General features: G+C 39.5%; 1 protein-coding gene across 2 annotated transcripts in view; it reads right to left on the bottom strand.

Annotated features, from left to right (window-relative positions):
• Positions 1-23,012, bottom strand: part of LOC143297293 (FERM domain-containing protein 5-like) — a 114,839-nt gene that overhangs the window by 18,552 nt on the left and 73,275 nt on the right. For both annotated transcript variants that reach the window (XM_076609564.1, XM_076609565.1), the window contains exons 8-14: positions 22,342-22,430; positions 20,683-20,746; positions 19,943-19,969; positions 7,534-7,622; positions 4,193-4,270; positions 3,149-3,217; positions 1,016-1,116 (exon numbers count right to left, since the gene is read on the bottom strand). In XM_076609564.1, coding sequence (XP_076465679.1) covers positions 1,016-1,116; positions 3,149-3,217; positions 4,193-4,270; positions 7,534-7,622; positions 19,943-19,969; positions 20,683-20,746; positions 22,342-22,430 — 517 coding nt within the window. The remainder of the gene's footprint in view (positions 1-1,015; positions 1,117-3,148; positions 3,218-4,192; positions 4,271-7,533; positions 7,623-19,942; positions 19,970-20,682; positions 20,747-22,341; positions 22,431-23,012) is intronic.

Below are 23,012 nucleotides of genomic sequence, written 5' to 3'. Positions count from 1 at the left end.
ACATTCCCACACAAATTGTGACAGCTTCAAGACAAAATACCTACAGAACTTGTTCCTTTTTTGTGCAGTGTGTGTGTGTGTGTGTGTGTGTGTGTGTGTGTTGAAATGATCAGAGTATGGGACACTGTAGACTGAAATGATCAGAGTTTGGGACACTGTAGACTGAAATGATCAGAGTTTGGGACACTGTAGAACTGAAATGATCAGAGTTTGGAACACTGTAGATTGAAATGATCAGAGTTTGGGACACTGTAGACTGAAATGATCAGAGTTTGGGACACTGTAGACTGAAATGATCAGAGTTTGGGGCACTGTAGACTGAAATGATCAGAGTTTGGGACACTGTAGACTGAAATGATCAGAGTTTTGAGGTCCAGTGCATTCTGCATGACCAATGCCAGCGAAGAGAAACTTTGAAATGCAAATTAATAGTCCCTTGTTTTGTATGTGTCTGTGTGGTGGGGGTTGGGTAAAGCCTATGCGTGTGTATTCTTATTCTTATTCAAGAGCTGAAAATTTCTTGTTTCAGATTTTATGTACTGGTTGTGAAACTATTCCATGCACACAAGAAAAAAAAAGAATAAAAAAAAAAGAGAAAGAAAACATTACAACAGACATTTGCCCCATCAATACTAAACAAACAAAACAACACTCATTCTCTACACCACTGAATGAAACAATGTTTTCACAAACTGGCGTTATCACCTGACACACTTTTTAGGCAGCAGCCATCACACTGAACAAACCCTTATTTACATATTACATTCAGATACTGCACAATACTTATAATACATATGAATGCATTACACAACACTTACAATGCACACAGCACAACAAAATGCAGCTGTGACCCTGTGCCATCTATCAACCCATGTGCACTCTTTGTATGCTGCAATATGGAAAGACAGGTGAAAGAAAAGAAAAAAAAAAGGAAACCATGACAGACAAACATGGAACAGGAACAATAACTCCAACAGGCGTCCTCCAATACGACAAGGGAGATAAACCCTCCTACCTTCCGGTAAAGACTCCGAAGTGACATCCTTAGAGCCCAGGGTGCTGTTGCGATTGCTGTCAGAGGGACGTCGTCTGGCAAAGTTAGGAAGGGAGGACGACCTGAAAAATTGTGTAAACCAGCTGTGCTGCTTGAGTCATTATCGTGTTTAGGGAGATACAGTCCAGGAAAACATAAGTCCATCCAAAACAGACTTTGCTATGCAGAGAGAGAGAGAGAGAGAGAGAGAGAGAGAGAGAGAGAGCCAGAGAGAGAAAGAGAGAGAAAGGAGAGAGAGAGAAACATGATAAAATACACACACTACACAACATCATGCAAAATACTTAACTCGTTATCATGGACGATAATGATGATGAAATGAGAAGAAAAGTAGTTGACGACTGGCACTCAGATGGTATGACTGTGTAGTTGACTACATCACACAAAAATCTCATCTGGCAACTAATTATAGTTTATAAGACATCAAGTCAACACGTGTAATTAAGTCACAACATTTACAATGGTTACTGCAGAAACTCCAGGGTTAGCAAACACACTGATGCATATATGTATGTATGTATGTATACACACACACACACACATATACCAATGACAGAACTGCACAACAATAGTTAGGGAAGTTAGTCACAACAAATGTCATCACAGTATCTACATATACCGTCACTTTACATGAGAATGACATTTCCATTACCCTTGAAAACAATTCAGAGATGACAATGTGTTATGCGGCACACAATTACCTAGTGCAGCTAAGTAAAGGTATCAAATCATTCAATACACTGTGTACTGAATCAACACGACACCCAGATGGTTTCATGTTCGAGTCTATGTTTCCAACGACTTATATGACAAGGGAAAGTTTAAATGAATAGTGTTTCCCAGCAATGATGCTAACCACTTTCTACCTTAATCACTGTCAGTAAGCCTTATTTACAGTTTGAATGTACAAAAATTGTTTTTCTTTCTTTGAATCAATGTAGAAAACTTGAACAAGTCTGAACTCAAAGACCCTCTAATTTTAGGAGACTCTGTGTGTGTGTGTGTGTGTGTGTGTGTGTGTGTGTGTGTGTGTTCCTGTGTGTACTCCCTGTTTGGCTGCTACAGCCACAAAATCTGGCCAGCAGAGTAAAACTGCTGGCCCCAGTTTGCACCAGTTTCACATGGGCAGTATGTATGATAGTTGTGTCTATGACCATCAGAACAGCAGGGGAGGCAACAGCTATCCCGACTATCTGGGCAAAAATCTGATTATAGTGGAGAGTGACTTGCCCAAGTTACATCCCAACTCTCAGCCAAGAGGGTTTAAGGGCAGTCGGCGTTGGTATGGTTCCCAAAGGCCAACTAGCCCCCCCAAGGCTGCAGTGCAATTTTGCCTCCTAGTTTGCGAGTCATAGTCCTTCACAAAAGACTAAGCTGTTAATGACTTACCATAAGACATAAAAATAAACAACAAGCAAACTGTTCAATCGAGAAATAAGGCAGCACTTGTAACTTCTGACAACACTTGGAAGGCAACAATGTTGATTCTATGATATAAATTTCCTCTTTTCTATCGTTCTCTCTTCTCCCATCTTACAGGAAATTCTGTGATAAATATTTCCTCTTTTCTGACATTCTCTCTCTTCTGCCTTACAGGAAATTCTGTGACGGGAATTTCCTCACTCCTATTACTTTCTGTCTTCACTGTTTAAAAAAGAAAAAAAAAAGAAAGAAAAAAAGAAAAATAAACCAAACCTTTTCTTTTTGTCAACTTCCTTTCTTTACCTCATTTTCTGCCTTCTCAGATTTTTTGTTGTTGTTTGCTTTTTCTTGGGGTGGGTGTGAGGGGTTTTACGTTATTCGTTTGATATTAATAACAGCATAAACATGACATGTTTTCTGCCCTAACTCTGTGTAAGGGAGTGGGCTCTCCAAACCAGACTGAATCAAACTGAACTGGAAGGGTTGGGGCGGGGTGGGGTGGGGACAGGGGTGCAGAAGACAGGTGGCAGGGAGGTCACAGCTCAGAGTGGTGCTGCTGCCTCCCACCCCACCCCACCCCGCACCCCCTTGGACATCTCTTAAACACCATGATGGTAAGCACACAGGACCAAAACCAGCTGTCAATGATGACCGGGTGATCGAACCCCCCACCTTTGGAAGTTTGGCTCCTGGCGGTGTATTTCCCTGCTGGCTTCATACGCTTCTGTTTGGCAGCGACCGCTGTGTACACAACCACACATCATGCACGAGTTAGTCTTGCACAACACACAGCCACGCCTACATGTTTCTACAAGATACACACTATTATTAGAATAGATAACAATACAGACCAAAGGTAAAAAAAAAAAGATAAAAAAAAAGACCATGCTTTTTTTTTCCACGTGGAAGAAAGAGAAGGAGCCATAAAAAAGGCTGAATCAGAGAAATATGAAGCAGTAGCTTCAGTCACAACTTTCAAAACATTGGCAGCCATAAGCTGAAAGAAGTCTTTCCAATCATTCCAGAAATCTTAAGCATGCTATCCTGTCTGCTTAATACATTATTATTTACACACACACATATATATATATATATACACACTCTCTCTCATTCCCTCCCCTTTCATTTCTTTCTCCTCTCTTCCAAACAATGCCTAAAGTTTTATGTTTAAGATACTTTACACTGTGCATTCCTAGTTTAAAATAGAGAAATTGATCTGAATAATTTCAAACATCACTTTATCAAAACTAAGTAAAAAAACAACAACAACAACAAAGTAACGCAAAAACCAACCACAGAATATTCTAATTTGTACAAGACCTTCACAAAGCACTTTTTATATCTTGATAATTATGCCATAAAACTTAATATATCAAAACACTTACTCATCAAGATACTAAAGAAACTTATCAACACAAAAACTCTACTATCTGTCAAGGCATACTAATGAACAAACTGTCTGAAAACATACATAAACAAATCACTGTACATTAAAGGAGCTCTCAAGATATGCTCTTACAGTTTGAAAAAGATTCACCAACAAATTACTGTACACTGAAGGAAACAGCCCACAACCTCTCCACCCCTCAAGTAAAAGGATGCCTCCACCCCCAGCTAAAATGATCCCCCCCCCCCCAACCCCCCTAGTCTTACACACACACACCCCCTCCCCCCTCTGCCATCAGCCCATCACCCTGACTTAGAGGCCGAAGTCACCTGAAACGAAACTTGGAACCTCTGGAGAACAGAGAACCCCCAGACCTCAGCTTGGGAGCAGAATTTGAGGAGGACAGTCTGCAAACACAGACAAGAGGTTTTCCGACCAATCAGAACATGTGATTCAAACCTGATGGACCAATCAAAACACAAACGCACTGCAGTCACTTCGGTGTGTCAGTTCCTGAAGCCAGAGGTATGGTAACTGCTGTAGGGATGATGTGCATTCTGTTTCTGTCTTACAAGTGAAAAAACCCTTGTCATCAGCTCAAAGCACGCTGAATAAATCCAAGCATTTTGTTTAGTATGCAGGCCAGCCCTCTGAGTCAGTGGGATACACAACTTGCACATTAAAAAAAAGATGACTGATAAGTTATATGTGCAAGAAAATGGGGATAAATAAACAATGGTGAAACGTGTAAGCAAAAGCATTGTGCCTCGTCATTTTACAGAACAATAATGTATGCATGTATGCAATTTAATGTCCAAGTAAGTAAACTTGCACACACACACACACATACACACAAATGGTCAACCTTTAGTCAACCTTTCTTGTAAACAAAAAAACCCCATGAAAACTGTGATTTCTGCTGTGTCTTCATTGCTGGTATTTGTACGAATGAAATCAGAACCAGCTCACAAAACAGACGTCTGAACAAATTCAGAACCAGCTCACAAGACAACAAACTTCAAGAAGCACAGCTATTTCAACAGAAAAGCATGGTGTATGGGACCAAGCAAAACTTCCGTCTTTAGTGTGTTCTTCCAAAAGCAAAGAAATCATGGGGGGTTTGCACAGCACCAAAATACACTTAATTTTCATCATGTTCTTCCAAAAGCAAAAAAAGAAATAAGCCGGGAGGAATTACACAGCGGCTGATGAAATGAACCTGTTCACCCATTTCTGAATACAGACCTCGCACAGTGCTAGGTTGAAACAGATGTTCTGTTCTTTTTTGTTTGTTTGTTTGTTTTTTTCCTTCAAATTAATTGTAAACTGCATCACTCCAAAATGTTACATAAGTTCTCATATTTGTTAGTTGTTTTTTTTTAATGATCATGATCATCCATTTATTTTATGTTTTTTTTGTTTTGTTTTTTTTAGAAACAGATCTGATGATGGATTTGCCTATTCCTGATACAGTGTAAAATTATCCAACTTATTAACTAAATAAAAAATCAATGTCAAGGCCACCACAACCTAGTTCATTCTGCAGAGAATATGACTGACCAAAGCATTATGCTAAATCATGGATAATGATACACATCCTCAGAAATGGTGACATTAACAGTCAAGTATGTGTTTAAATCTTCTGGGACATGCACTGAACTTTTGCCATACTGCTGGTCCCGATTTCACTGGGAAGTTTTTCACTTCTTTTACGGAGGAAAAAGAAAGGGAAACTTAAGTTTGTAGCTCCGATTTTGCTGTCACTCTTACCTATTTGCCAGGTCTTGAAGCATCCCAGATCTTGAAAATATTTTATAGTATTTCATTTAGTGATCTGTTTCACGAGTTTCCGTTCCATGATATTAACTGAATGACCAAAAGTTCCCACTCTGTACATCATAAGTTAGAAAAAAAGAAAAAAAAAAGAAAAAAAAAGAAGAAGAAAAAACCCCTAAAAAAACCCACAACACACATCCACAAAGTAGTAGCTCTTTTTCCACTTGGCCCCTGCACTATTTCCTGACATAAAATATATATTGATAACAGTTTCAACTGTCATCTTTTCTTTGAAAAAAAAGAAAAAGAACACCCAAAGAATACCCATTCAGCATGTAAGATTACTTCGCTTCTAATTCAATAAGATTCTGTAACATGAAATATGATTTCACAGTGCCAGAAGCTCGCATGCTATTGCACAGGGTCATGTGACACATCCGCATAGCAAGACAAAATTCTCATGCTGTGCAGATGGAAAATAAGAATGAGATAGAGGGAGGAAAAAAAGGGGAGGGGGAAGAAAGAAAGAAAGAATGAATGGATGAATGAATGAATGACAGCAGGACATAATTTTCTTGCACAGACAGAAAGGAGGGAAAACAGGAAAGAAGGGAAAAGAAAAATGAAAGGAAAAAAGAAAAAAAAAGGAAGAAAAAAAGAAAAAAGAAAAGAAAAAAGAAAGAAAAAAAAGAAGAAAAAAAGAAAGAAAAGAATAGAAACCAGGGTAACAAACGACAATGGGAACAAGTGTAACACTCTGACGAAGCATGCACACAAAACCCAAACTCCAACAAACCAACTGACTAGCATGATAGGAGGTTCTTCAAGCGATGACAGCCACACCAAAGCTCTAAACCAAATGCAAATGCAAGAGCGCCATGAATGCACTTGACAAAACAATGAAACGCAAGCTGTAATAATAAAAAGACACTCAAAGGTTAGAGTGACAGATAGCAGCCAAGCTGTGACTGTCAGCAGTTAGAAGCAAGTTTTGGACAGAAACTCCTTCACGGCGCGCGTGCGCGCATGTGTGTGTGTGTGTGTGTGTGTGTGTGTGTGTGTGTGTGTGTGTCTGTGTGAGAACATCATATTTCCTATTTGAACAATTCAGTGTCAACAGAATATCCCATCTAAGCCATCATGTATCCATCCATGCAACAATATCAAGCATTTATGAAATAACAAAAAAAAACACCCCACAAAAAAAACAAACAAACAAACCAAAAAAAACCCCACAAAAAAACAACAACAAACAAACAAAAAAACAGAGTAAAATCATCTTAAAGAAGAACAAAAAACACATATTCACACATTTTAAAAGGAGATGAGAAAAGTCATTAACATTCAAAAAATATAAACAGGACTGAAAGAAGAATGAGAAACACAGTCAATGAAACTGGCATCCATTTCCGTAGTATTCAAATGATAGGGCGAAGATTGTAACAAATCTACATATATACAACAAATCTACACACACGCAAACACACACACACACACACACGTGCAGACACACACACTTATAAAAATTCACACATGCACATAAAGAGACATCTCTGTGAAAACAAACAAAACAACCAATCCCCCCCCCCCAAAAAAAAACACAAACAAAACAGTTGTATGTGTGAGTGTGTGTGTGTGTGTGAAAGAGGGAGGGAGAGAGAGAGAAAGAGACAGAGAGAGAGAGAGAGATGGATGTCCCCCCCCACCCCCCAAAAAAAAACCAAACCAAAATGAAACACAGATCCGCACAAACACACACAAAGAGACAGACAGATGGACAGACAGACACACACACATACACAGACCAACAAACAGACAGACAGGCCAACACACACACACACAAACACGCACACAGGACGCCACCCGTTAAAAAACAACCAAAAACACCACTGACGTGAAGAAGAGCTGCTGCTCCACAGCACAGCGCCACAGGTACTTGGAGGCCGCGGGTGTCTGGCACTTGAAGCTGATCGGCTGCTGCTTCTGCACACACACACACACACACACACAATGTGCACCAAGCGCCTGTTGTTATGCTCGCTCACTTTTCATGCTCTCTCTCCCTCTGTCTCTTTCTACTTTGCACGCAGCATGTACAAGAATGAACCTTTGGTTTGACCCCTTCCTATCCCCAGTCCTCCTCTTGTTGTATTGTGGCCCAGGGCCCATATACATTAAAACATTCCCGAGTTCTGAATTCTCTGTCTGTTTGCTTTTGTTCTGCTTTGTTTTCTTTTGGTGCCCCCAAATTTTGGACATTTCATATATATATATATATATATACATACATACACACACACACACACACACATATATATATATTTCAATGAAGATGACTGATGACGGGGGTGATGAAGATGCTGCTATGGGGGTCCGATTAAGTTTGGGTCAACTGTTTGGCAAGGCAGTACTTTTTTCCCACTGTCCCATCAGGCCTGAGAGGTACAGTCAAACCTGCAGTGGTGGTCAGGAAATTTGAGCAACACTCCCAAAGATGCACTGCGTGACCCTCAACAGTGTGGTCCATGCCTTCCCATTTGAGCCTACAGCACACTCCCAAAGATGCATTGCATGACCCTCAACAGTGTGGTCCATGCCTTTCCATTTGAGCCTACAGCACACTCCCAAAGATGCATTGCATGACCTCCACCGTGTGGTCCATGCCTTCCCATTTGAGCCTACAGCACACTCCCAAAGATGCATTGCGTGACCCTCGACAGTGTGGTCCATGCCTTTCCATTTGAGCCTACAGCACACTCCCAAAGATGCATTGCGTGACCCTCGACCGTGTGGTCCATGCCTTTCCATTTGAGCCTACAGCACACTCAGGTCTGGTAGAAGCTGGCCACAGGGGGGCAAAAACAAACAAGAAAAAAACCAACGAGGGTTGAACCTACATCCTCCCAGTCGTCAGTCTGCAATATAAACCACTTTGATTTGGCAGGTGGTCTCTCTCTCTCTCTCTCTCTCTTCATTTTGTTTGTTTTGTTTATGATATTTTGTTCACTGTGTTCTAGATGACTTGATGTTAAAAACATAAAACAAAACAAAAAAACAAACAAAAATCAAATATAGAACTTGTAGCTATTTCAATTTACCATCTTGAAATAAAATTTTGACTCTTAACTCACCTCTCACTGAATCACAGGGTAGGGGAGGAAAATTATTCAAATATGAAAAAAAAAGTCTAAAACAAATTAAAAACAGCAAACTCCTCCCCTCTACATCCCCCCCCCCCCCCCACACGATCAAAGCAAGAGAAAAAATAAACATAAAAAAACAAAGAGAGAGAGAGAGAGAGAGAAGAAGAAGAAGAAGAAGAAGAAGAGAAAAAGACAGGAACTATAGATTTCACTAATAATCAAATATGAACTATTCAATCAAGACTGTGAAATGAATTTTTTTTTTTAAAGATAAGTCAAATACTAAATCTCAGATATTAGATTTGGATGTATTAAAATGTATATTGCCATGCATTCTCTTGTTAAGCTATCTCATCATTCAAAAGCAGTACAGCATGTTTCCCTCTGGATTTGCTCTACCACCTTGCTAAAGCCACATACAAACATGCTTTATATTTATGGAAACCACCATGAAAACCAGACTAAGAGGTTGACTGAAAACAGCAAATTTTCAAAGGTTATGTCATTGAAAAACCTGAAAAAAAATGAATCTGTTACTTGTTTGCACAACAGAACAGACACACACAGACACACACTTTCATACACAAAAACACTTAAACCATAGTTTTAAGTAATAAGAAGGAATCAGTTAAAATCACCAATGCCGGCACAAAAAAACAAACAACAGTCACATACACAAATGACCTGTTAAGGATGTTCAATGCGTAATATCAATAATCCTTAACTTTTATCCACCTTACTTATTCACCATGTAACCTACACGCTTCAATGGTTCCTTGCTATCACAGACAAGTTTTCACTTTCAACCCGGCACACACTGTTTCAGCCTCTTTTTTTTTTCTTTTCTTTTTTTTTTCCAAATTGATCATAAATCCCGCCTGTGAAAAGCAGTTTCATTTATCATTGTTGCTATCAGCCCAGCTGAAACACGGGCCCACAGCAATAAGTTGTAAAATATATCACTATTTTGATGAAAGACAACAACACGAAATTCAAGCAGAATCCTCCTTCTTCTTTTTCTTCTGCGTTCACTCGTATGCACACAAGTGGGCTTTTACGTGTATGACTGTTTTTACCCCGCCATGTAGGCAGCCATACTCCGTTTTCGGGGTGTGTGCATGCTGGGTATGTAAGCAGAATCCATTTCAACCACACAAGAAAAGAAAGTTGCTTTCCTGACCGAAACCTTCTGTTAAATACATACAGCAGTTGCACCCCCTGAAACACTTCCACACAGAGGTAAAGTGTTCAAATGTGACATACAAAACTTGACATGATTTCTCCATCCTGCATGCAATAGTTTGGTATTAACTCTTGCTACCATTGGCAACATTAGTCAACCGGACAGTTCACCGCCACAGACAACCTAAAAGTGATGCTAAAAGGACCATTTTTCACACTGTAACAAAAGCTTGACAGCTGCAGCCAATCTTCCCATACAACAGGAAATTGACTAACCTACCTCACCTGACTGAGTTTGAAGTGAACAAGTTCACGGTGTTGTTCTGACCGAACTGAATCATGTGCTTGAGAGCAACGAGTCTAAAATATCTGATGCTGGGGACTGTTTAGCACACAGGAACTTGGCTGTGAAAGAGTTAAATCTGAAAATGCTATTCCCTGAAATAAAGTTAAGGTTTAAAGTTAGAGATCCCACTGACTTTCATGGCCACTGGATCAGTGAATTCATGTACAATGTGTCCAGGTGCCAGCTGCATTGCTTGGTTCTAACTTTCTGACAGTTACACATGACTAAATGCCTACGATGACTGAACTACTCCATTGGTCAGTTCCATACGACACTCAATTAGTAGCAGGTTACGACCATACTAGGCTCTTCCGTCTGAGCAATGCAACTGGCTCCAGGGCTCGGCAAACAAGAGGGGGCCTAATCCTCTCCTTCTGCAGTTTTTACACCCACCCCCTACTCAAAGTCAGGTACCCAATCACACCTGGTTGGAGTAAGGTAAATTAAGAGTGAAGTGCCTTTCCCAAGGATTCAAAACCATGCCCAAAAAGGTCTGTGAACCCTGATGACTGGTGAACACAGGAACAGACGTCCAACACTTAACCAACTCTGCCACAACGCCTGCTAAGAAAGTTAAGACGCACTCCAAACCCATATTTATGAATAAGGCCATTATCTGCAAACCTAAATATGTGCTCGAAAATATGTAGACTTTTCCTCTTTCTCCTTTTTTTTTTTTTTTTTTTAACTTCAAGTCAAAAGCACTAAAAAGGAAAGGCATCTGAAAAAACTAATAACACACACACACACACACACAAACACACACACAGACCACATGTATGGAGTGAACCAAAGAAGACATGTTTTAAGTGTCTGAGCTCCAAACGTGTACTGCACGCACAGACCACATGTGTGGAGTGAACCAAAGAAGACATGTTTTAAGTGTCTGTGCTCCAAACGTGTACTGCACGCACAGACCACATGTGTGGAGTGAACCAAAGAAGACATGTTTTAAGTGTCTATGCTCCAAATGTGTACGGCACGCACGGACCACATGTGAGGAGTGAACCAAAGAAGACATGTTTTAAGTGTCTGTGCTCCAAACATGTACTGCAAAATTTACACAACATGTCAAAATACACAAGCAGACAACATACACGTAAAATGTGTATCAAACAAGAAACACATTTGTACAGTGTGCTGAACAAGAGGCAAATCCTTCACAGCTCAAGCACGATCTCTGTCCACACATGTGAACCAAAAAATCAAAATCACGAATGCTCATCCCTTGTCATTGAACATCATGTATGCAGTGAAAATACTGACATGATGAAAGTACAAAACAAACTCACAGACACATAGAAGAAGAGTTATACACATACACGCAATGTGCTAGAGAACACACACACACACACACACACACACACACACAACCACAGTGAGCATCTATTAAAACACTTCACATATCACATTAAGTATGTGGTGTGTCAACAAATAAACAACAAGTATAAAACCCCGATTATTATCACAGCGCAAGATTAAGCCGACAATGATCAGTGGAGTGAAACCAAACACTCATACACACACACAGACACACATGACAATGCAAATCACCTGGCCTCGTTTCCTCTGAGCAAGAACAAAAATAAACCAAAAGAAGTTGTCACAGAAAATAATCACATGTATAACCATTCAAATCAAAACAGGAATGGCAAGGCTGATGTATGGACCAGGCTTCTGTCTCTGCACTGTGGGAGCGAGTGCAGGATCTACGTGTGGAAGGTGGGAGGTTTGTGTGTGCATGTGTGTGCGCACACATGTGCATGCAAGTGCCTGTGTGTGCATGTACATGTGTTTGAAATGTACCATGAGTCACGATCATAGCAAAAATAGGAAAGATGCATAGTAAAAAAAAAAAAAAAAAAAAAAAAAAAAAAATTTTTTTGCATTTTACCATACAAAAACTAACTGTTGAAGAAGAAAATAAAACTATGTACATATTCCTGTCCACAAGGCATATATGATACAATTTTTTTCTTAAAGATATTTTTCACACTTCTTCAGTTTTATCAAATACACCAAGATCTCACTCTTCCTAGCTCATACACTCATATCTTTCATCTTTACTCCACAATACTTTGCTGCAAGAATTATCTGGATACTTCAATCTCTTCATCTTTTTTGACATCGAACAATTCAATCACTTTGGCCCATATCATGACATTTGTCCATTCATTTGTGTGTGTGTGTGTGTGTGTGTGTGTGTGTGTGTGTGTGTGTGTTTGTGTGTTGTTGTTGTTTATAACTGTACTGCATTTATATAACTGTCATTCTTCTCTCTCATACAGCAGACATTTGATTATTATACTTCCCTCTCTTCACATTCTGATTAAAAAAAACCAAAAACTTGTTTAATACTCTACTATCTTTCACAGCAGAAATTACCTTGATACATCTCTTAACATTTCTGAATTTTCACCTTGTGACTTCTTGCAGCAGAAATTACCTTGATGCATCTCTTAACATTTCTGAATTTTATACATCTCTTAACAATTCTGAATTTTTACCTTGTGACTTTTTGCAGCAGAAATTACCTTGATACATCTCTTAACACTTCTGAATTTTATACATCTCTTAACAATTCTGAATTTTATACATCTCTTAACATTTCTGAATTTTCACCTTGTGATTTCTTGCAGCAGAAATTACCTTGATACATCTCTTAACATTTCTGAATTTTCACCTTGTGACTTTTTGCAGCAGAAATTACCTTGATGCATCTCTTAACATTTCTGAATTTTCACCTTGTGACTTCTTGCAGCAGAAATTACCATGGTACATCCTTTATCAATTCTGAATTTTTACCTTGTGACTTCTTGCAGCAGAAATTACCATGATACATCTCTTAACAATTCTAAATTTTCACCTTGTGACTTCTTGCAGCAGAAATTACCATGATACATCTCTTAACAATTCTAAATTTTCACCTTGTGACTTCTTGCAGCAGAAATTACCATGATACATCTCTTAATAATTCTGAATGTTCACCTTGTGACTTCTTGCAGCAGAAATTACCTCAGTGCCACCCCATCTTCTTGCATCCATGAACTCTCCCCCCTCTTTCACAACTTTAACTCTACTGCCTCCTGCAGCAGATATCTTAATACCTCATTCTTTGCATACTAAATTTTCTACTCCACTACCTTCTGTGACACAAAATATTTTGGTACCTCCCTCCCTTTACAAATTTGACTTTTAATCTACAGTCTCTTGCTCTTGCATCAATTATATCAAGATCATTAACATTAATTTTTTCCTCTTTAACCTCATGTGCCAACAAACATTTTGAAACATCTCTCTTTTCACACACTTAATCTCTACAACCTCCTGCAGCAAAAAATACCATGGTGTGTGTGTGTGTGTGTGTGTGTGTGTGTGTGTACGCACAAGCAAGTGCCTTTGTGTATATGTGTGTTTGCATGTTCAAATGTTTGAAATGTATCCTCTCTTGACAAACTGAAATTTTTTACCATACTACCTCTTGCAGCAGAATCATCTTCATGTACCCTCCTCCAACATGTATATCTAATTTTAACTTAATTCCTACTTGCAGCATGATTTCACTGATTACCACTCTCTCTGACACATCAAAATTAAATATGCTCTGCTGTCATTCTTTGCATACTTTAAGTTACGGCTAACTTTGGTTCAAGATAATAACAACAAAAATAATAATAATAATTATCATAACATTAATACACACGAGTAATATTGTATCTACCACTGAATTTTGTGCTGAGACAAGATCACCTGATCAGCATTCAGTGCCAACTGAGGACTACCACAACTACCAAAGCTCTAAACAGAAGCCACTGTTGTCTTCAGACAGGAATTTACCCAATCATGGACATCCCTTCAATAGACCTCTCCACTCCTGTCAGCCATCCTTGCCATGTGACCACAGTTCAGCCACAGCCAATCGTGTGCTGCCACATAAACAGCTGAGCACAATCTCTATGCTGGCTCAGCTTTTGAGGTCTAGCAAGCTTTCTGATGTGTCTTGCACATGGCAGGAAAAATATGAGGCATCCATCTTTTTTGTTATGGTCAGTGCAAGTCTGATCATCTATCCCATAAAATATGAGGGTGTTAATATTTTCCATTTCCAAAGCCAAAAGCAAGGCAGGAAGGCTGTCAGATGTGGATAAAAGCATGTGGACAACCCCACGACCAGCTGAACGCCTCAAGTGGAGAGGTCTATAAGTTAAAGGACACAGAAAAATAACAGTCATTAAAGACTCACTCTGTGTGTAGTATGCCAACCATCATTAAAATTTCAATCGGTGTAATCCATCATCAGCTCAATGTCAGAGCACATTATTGTCAATGTTCATCAAAAATTCATGCAGAAAGTTGTCAGACTATTATCACACTCCTGTGTACAGAGTACCCTCACGTGCTGATGTTTGTGATACAATACATAATGAATCAGTGAAAATGTTTTCCAAAATAGTGAGCTGCTGCAACACACTCTAAATACATATCTAATACTGCAGCAATACAGTCCAAATAAACATCTAACATGAAACCACCCGAACCCAGCGTTCCTTGTTAATCAAACCGATTTCATATATGTTTCAGAAAGATACATATTTGTAAAGAGGTTCACTAACATTAATCTACAGATACAAAATAAAACGTAACAAAACAAAAAAAAAAGTACATTGGCATTGAGCTTCTTTTCAAAATTAGAGGCCAAGCAGCAACCTGATGAAGTGCAAGTACTGATGGACTGAACATAGCATCCAGACTGTATGGGATGATAGCAAGTAGGCCAGGACAGACGTCTCTCTCCAGTGGCCGCACCCACAAGCAGAGAACTGAACCAGTTACACCCCCCTGCCCAGCACCAAACTGCTGTGTGCAGCAATGCTATGTCCTAGGGATCCCCTTGTGCTCAAAGGTACTGCATTGTAAAAACCTGTTCGGAAACCTCAAGTACATTTTCTGTTTTCTAAGGTGCATGTTTCAGTTGACCCTTTCACAGAGGACGGAAGGCCTTATGGTGGTGTTTTTTCTTTTCCATTTCTTATGACTTGAAGCCACACTACAACAAGAGAGGGTTGCTAGAAAGAGGAAAGGAGGTAGGTGGAGGACAGAGGGCCACACATGAAATAGAAACATGTAATTGAAAAAGAGATATACAGAGAGAGATAGAGACTGAGACATGCAACAGAGAGACAAACAGACACAGACAGAAAAAGACAGATAACAGACAGAGACATAGACAGATACAGACAGACACACAGAGACAAGGTAAAACAGTTAACACCTCACCACAAGAAAACTGCTAAGCACAAATCAACACTCCTACCGAAAAAGCAATCTGCGTTATCAACACAAAACGTTTTGGCGTGGTAGTAATCCAAAGCCCCCTCACCACTGCCCCCGCCATTTCAAACGATAAAACTCAAGTACCCACAAGCATCAAAAAGAACCCTATCAAAACCAGCCTGAAAGATTAGCCACACCGATGCTGTGCTGTGCTTAATTTTCGTGTGTGGTTGGGTGGGTGTGGTGCTATCTCATTTCCAGCCAATGGCAATACAGGGCGCAGGCAAGGCAATGATCGGTCTGACAGCAGCAGAAGGATTAGGCGTGAACAACGGGAAACAAATACATGTGATGAATGAATGAGTTAATAATGCGCTGATCATGGACCAAGATATATATGAGTTTTAAAAAAGTTTTAATACTCCTTTTGCTCCTCCTGTGCACATGGACCCCGCCATTGCCGACTAGCAAACAAAACAACACCCACTGGTTAGTCACCCCAAGGTCAACCCCACCTTGCAGGGTTCACTGAGGTCAAGTGAGGTCACAACAAAAATGGGTCTAGGTCATTTGAACAAAATGGGTCAAGAACATATAAACGACTAAATGAGTCAATGTCACAGAAATAACTTTACAAAAAAAATATCCAACATCCAAGCCCTTGTTGTCATCATTCCAGATAAAAATGCCTTAATTATAATTAATAAGAAACTTCTGTTTTCCACATGTTTGACATTTCACAGGCAACATTGCTGGAAAGGTGCACATCCCAGCAGCCATGATCAACAAACCATGTTCCTGATAGTCAACTAACCCCAAGTTACTTTCTCTCATTAACATCACAAATCAATAACAGGCATAACTCATTATTCCAACAGCCTTTCTTAAAACACACACACACACACACACACACAAACACAAAAACTAAAAACTCTAAAGCATGCATAAGGATTCACACCCCACATACTTTCCTAACACAAATATTTATAACGACATTTATGTTTAACGCATGTCAAAAACAGATGCTTGCCTTTACATTATCCATGTTCAACATGTTTAACTTGTTTTCTCAAAGCCTGTAAAGCCATCAAGTATTTTTCATCCTACTGTACAACCTGAATTCATTTATGGCGGTTTCATAAAGAACAGCTTGCTTTATTTATTGTTAGTTATGCAAATAAAAAAAAAAAGTTTCTCCCAAGGTCCTCTTGCCCACAGTTTTCTATTCTTCAAATTAAAAGCACAAATACAAAAATAAGCCAATTAGTGGGTATCTTATGTTGATGTCCAAAGTCACCGACAGTAAGACATGAAACAACTCGATCCTACAAACTCTGTCAATATGATTCAGCACACCAAAAACTAACAGATATACTATTAATGATTCACCCCACTTTCTCTTTATTTCCAATTTTCATTATTAACTTTCATTATCAGAACAAAGTATACATTAGTCAGGATGCAACTGAGGATTTCCAATGTTAAATTCTGTATCATCAATACTTTTCATCATATGTCACTTTCACCACCATTACGTAAGTTATGCACTACTGAAGATACCACCAATACTTTACATAATTTTCATCATGAATAAAGGGAGTTCCTGTTCGAGTAGTATTCTTATTGTGTCGAACTGGTGCAAGTAAAAGCAGAGATTTGCTCTTTTGGCCGTATTTTTGTGGCTGGCGCGGTATTAAGATGCCTCCTCTACCTTCTCTGAGATCTATTCTGGCCCTGTCAATCAGTGCCATTTGCTCCCTTTAGCGATGAGCGCTTTCCCCGTTGTTCATTCCATGGTGCATTTACACTGAAAGGCAGAGCCAGAAATAGGCCTGGGGGCATCTTAGTACTGCAGCAGCCAGAAAAAAAACAACAACTTCTGGCAGAAAGAGCAAACTTTACAACTTAAGCTTGCACGAGTTTGTCATGGTCAGTACATAATGCCAAGAAAGAAAAAAAAAAAAGAAAAAAAACTACAGCTGCACATTACTGAACATATGATATATACTTTCCGATTTCTTTTATCATTTGTATTTGCGTATGATTCAAAATATAACAAAGACATATATATTGCACATTACTCATATATAAAACACAGTTTTCCATTTTACATCACTGCTATAAAAAATACTTTACATCACTGGTATCATTAAAATAAAAATCATAAAGCACACGAGTCAAGATACTATAAAGACTTTTCATTCTCTGTCCCTTTCATCATCAGTATACACAGATACTTCATGACACGTAAAAAACGCTTTACATAGTTCATGACACGTAAAAAATGCTTTTCAATATATGTCACTTTTACCACTGTTACTATGTCTACACATTACTGAAGACAGGATAAATACATTCTATGTGAGGATAACTACTTTCTATGTATCTCTCTCACCATCAACACATACACAGTTTACTAAATGTGCACCTAATGGGGGTAATGACAGAGATGGTGAAGTGACTTATACAGGCAAATCACACAGACACACACACAGTGCAGTTTCTGGTATTTCTTGTAGAATCCAGGCTTCCCCCCCCCCCCACCCCCCCCTCATTTTCTTTTCCCTTTCTTTTTACAGCTAAAATTACACCTGTGCACAAACAAGAGATGAGCCCATGGACAAATACACAAGGAGATCACTGTAGATAGTACTGCATTGCTTCTTTTCCCCCTCAAAATTATAATGAGATGCACAGAGTCACACACACACACACAACAACAACAACAACAACAAAAGAAGAAGAAGAGGAGCAACAACAAGAAAATAAACAGAAGACGACAAAAGATGAACACGATGAAGAAGTAGTAGTAGTATTAGAATGCACACACACACACATATGCACACACACACACATGATGAAGTTGTAATAGCAGCAGTATTAGAACACACACACATACACACACACACACACACACACACACATGCACACACACTCATGCACACACACACATGCACACAATTAACACACCCACTTCCATGACAAGAAAAGTAGGAGGGGGAGGGAAGGGGAATACACACACACCGCCATATGCATGCAAACATGCCCATGCCCATTCCCACAACACACACCAAAAAAAATTTTTTTTTTTTTTTCAAACACAACAACAGCAAAAACAGAAGAAGAAAAAGGAAGTATAAACATGAACAGGGGTAGGGGTGTGTGTAAGAGGTGTGCAAACAGTACAGAAAAGAAGAAAAAAAAAGGGTTGGAAGAAGGGTGGTACAGGGAGGGACAGGATCACAAGGCGGGGAAGCCAACACTTGTCTGCTGTCCCACTGGCTTGAACAAATCACAACAACAAAAGCCCACATCCCAAAAGAACAGGGTGCAGAGAGAGGGTGGGTGAGTGCTACGAGTGGGTGTGAGGCTCTGACAGGGAAATATTGAGGAGGGAGAAGAGGGTGGAAAAAGAGAAAAAGAGAGAGAGAGAGAGATGGAGCAAGAAAGAAGGAAGAGAGTGAGAAAACAGATTGAGAAGAGAAAGAAAACACTGGGAGTGAGAAAGAGAGAGAGAGAGAGAGAGGAGAGAGGGGGAGAAAGAGGGGGAGAGGGGAGAGAGAGACACACACACACACAGACAGAGATAGAGGGAGCAGAGAGAGAGGAGAGAGAGGGGGAGAGAGAGAGAGGGAGAGAGACAGAAAGAGAGGGAGCAGAGGGAGGGAGAGAGGAGAGAGAGAGAGTAGCAAGAGAAGACTGAGAAAGGAGATAAAGGGACAGGGAAAGAGAGTCAGGAGAGAGAGAGAGAGAAAACAGAGAAAAGAGAGAGGGTTAGAGGGAGATAAGACAGAGAGAGGGGGGAGAATGAGAAGCAGGTGAAACAGGTGATAGACAGAAAGAGACAGAGACAGAGAGAGAGACAGAGAGAGACAGAGAGAGAGAGAGACAGAGGACAGAGAGAGAGAGACAGAGAGAGAGGGAGAGAGAGAGGGAACAAAAGAAACAGAATAGAGGAGAGAGAGAAAGATGAAAGAGGGAGAGAAAAAAAAAGAGAAAGAGAGGGTGGGGGAGAGAAGAGACAGAAAAGATACAGAGAAAGACAGACAGAGAAAAGAGTAGAGGTAGGAGAGGGAGGGAGACAGAGAAGAGACAGAAAGAGAAAGAGACAGAGACAGAGAGAAAGAGAAGACAGAGCAGACAGAGAGAAACAGAAAGAGAGAAAAGAAAGAGAACAGAAAGGGAAACGAGAGACAGAGAGAGAGAGACACAGAGAGAGAGGGGGTGAGAGGGCTTGGAGGATTATCAACACACAAAAACAAAAGGGGGGCAGACAAGACCTGCTGCAGCTTCAACCCCCCACCACACACACCACTACAGACAACAGCTGATGTTATGGACAACTCGTGGCTTCTCACCTTCTTTGCCGTTCCTGTATCATCATCCTGTGAATACACCATCCCAGTCATTCTCATGGAAACATATCTTGACGACACCACATTCCAGCACCGTTCACTAGCACCACTAAATAATAACGATGATGTACATATCTGTCCCCAAACCAGTAAACATCTGTGACAATCTTCAACAAAGCAATGTACATTCCAGCACTGGTCTTAAAGATATTCCTGTATCATCATCCTGTGAATACACCATCCCAGTCATTCTCATGGAAACACATCTTGACGACACCACATTCCAGCACCGTTCACTAGCACCACTAAATAATAACGATGATGTACATATCTGTCCCCAAACCAGTAAACATCTGTGACAATCTTCAACAAAGCAACGCACATTCCAGCACTGGTCTTAAAGATATCTAAATAACAATAAATCTGTCCCCAAAATAAAAAAAACAACCCAGTGCACGCCTGTGACAATCTTTAACACTACAGCCAGAATGGAATAATAAACACGACAAAAATAAATACATAAACAAAAAGACATATAACATGATATTACATCAAGATAACATTTAAGTTTTTACATGTAACTTTCCAAGTTCATTCCATTTATGAAAAGAAAAGCATTTTCCAACATAATCGGACATTTCAAAAATGCACAAGAATACATTTCATTGTTAAAGGTAAATCACATCCAAAAGTAAATAAAAGTGAATCGCATTTAATGCAAACTACCAGATCGTCATCCTCACCTCTGTGATGCTGATGTGCACGATGAACATTTTGCCCTCGTAAGCAATTCTTCGGATCTGATTCCTGAAATTTAAAGTTAATTAGTTGATTAATTCTCTCTTTTTTTTTAAAGAAAAAAAAGTCAAACCAATAAACATGTCAACAATCTATATATCTATCTCTCTATCAATCTATCTGTTTCCAATTGTAGAGATATATACATATTTATATGATCCCTCTCTCTCTCTCTATATATATATATATTTAAAAAACAACAAAACAATAGCAAATATATGTTGGATTTATTTGACTGACCAAATATTCAAAGTTGAATGGATTGGCCAATGATCTGTTAGAATTTCTCCTCTCCCCTCTGTTCCCCCTCCCCCACCACCTTACCCACCATTCTTCTAAATTTTCTTCTTCTTCTTTGTGTTTTTCTTCTATTAGGCCAATTATTCTGGTGATAATAAATTTAATCTCATGTTAATATTGATATCAGCATTATTTTACTGTATTATGTACTGTTTGTTTATTTGTTTTATTTCATTATTTCATTACTTACTGTTTATGAATGTTATTTGATACAAGTCATAATATGGTTCATCAGCCGGCATGATAAAACTGAAGTGCAACGTTGTGAGCACAGTATAAGCTTTAAGCTTGTTGATGCTCTTTTGTCATTCATTGCATTGTGATCATGTGTATTGTTGAATAATTAAAGATTATTTAAACCAATAGGAAAGACCAATTTCTGGTGTTCTTTTACACCATTACAAACTGTGAAGCGATACATGATGGATGTGGCACTTTACCATGGGTAACCACAGGTAAGCCACTGTGGAGTATGTTATTGAATGACTGCGATTCTTGTTGAATGTTTATGAAACGTACACAACAAATGAGTATCTCACTGAAATACATAAAACATTCCAGCTGTATTCTGTTGTGTTTTAAAATTTTTCATTTTTTTAATTTTGTTGTTGTTGTTGTTGGTTTGTGTGTGTGTGTGTGTGTGTGTGTGTGTGTGTGTGTGTGTGTGTGTGTGTGTGTGTGCGCGCGCGCGCGCGCCTGTACCTGTGTGTGTATGTGCGCGTGCCTGCGTGTGTGCGTGTAGCTATCATGGGGCAATCACAGTAAAAGTCACATTCAGAGTGTAAAGTCACAGTCGTTGGTGTAACATGTCTGCAGAATATGTGTGCAGTAAGCAATGCCATGCAGTTAGCAATGAGCTTTAAACCAAATCAGAGGCGTGCATTACAAAAAATATTTCTCTATTATCATCAACAGTATAATAGCAAACATTTCATTATCATCATCATAATTAATACTAATTATCATGATCATTACTGCCAAACATGTCATCATGATAATCATTACTAATTTTGTTTTTGTTTTACTACTACTATCATCAATGGTAAGTCAGATATTTCTTTAATTTTACTGTCATCATTAGCATTATCAGCAAGCGCCACCCCAATCATTTCTTTATTATCATAATTTCTATTACTACAGTAACTGTTGTTATTGTTACAGTTTTAATAATTAAAAAAAAAAAAATCATTACCACCATCATCATTAACAGTATGGTGCCAAACAATTCTTTATCATTATCATCTCATTATTATTATTGTTTAATTACTATTATTATTACTAGTAACAAGGGGAATGCCGGTTACCATTTGAAGAGCTGTGTGCGGCGACTGCCTCGAAACGTCATGATGCCTTGGTGAGTGATACCTAGGTACAGCTGGTCCCCACGCTGGTCCTGAAACAACACACCACTCACCGTGAAATACACGTGTTGACATCTCCACAACACACCCCTCACCGTGTAATACACGTGTCGTCATCCCCACAGCAAACCCCTCACCGTGTAATACACGTGTCGTCATCCCCACAGCAAACCCCTCACCATGTAATACATGTGTCGTCATCCCCACAACACACCCCTCACTGTGTAATACAAGTGTCGTCATCCCCACAGCACACCCCTCACTGTGTAATACACGTGTCGTCATCCCCACAGCAACCCCCTCACCGTGTAATACACGCGTCATCATCCCCACGGCACACCCCTCACCGTGTAATACATGTGTCGTCATCCCCACAACACACCCCTCACTGTGTAATACATGTGTCGTCATCCTCACAACACACCCCTCACCGTGTAATACATGTGTCGTCATCCCCACAACACACCCCTCACCATGTAATACATGTGTCGTCATCCCCACAACACACCCCTCACCGTGTAATACATGTGTCGTCATCCCCACAACACACCCCTTAACATGCAATACATGAGTCGTCATCCCCACAGCACACCCCTCACCACGCTACATGTTTA

The sequence above is a fragment of the Babylonia areolata genome, chromosome 22, assembly GCF_041734735.1.
Source record: "Babylonia areolata isolate BAREFJ2019XMU chromosome 22, ASM4173473v1, whole genome shotgun sequence".
Taxonomy (NCBI): Eukaryota; Metazoa; Mollusca; class Gastropoda; order Neogastropoda; family Buccinidae; genus Babylonia; species Babylonia areolata.
This window is presented reverse-complemented; position numbering and strand designations above follow the sequence as displayed.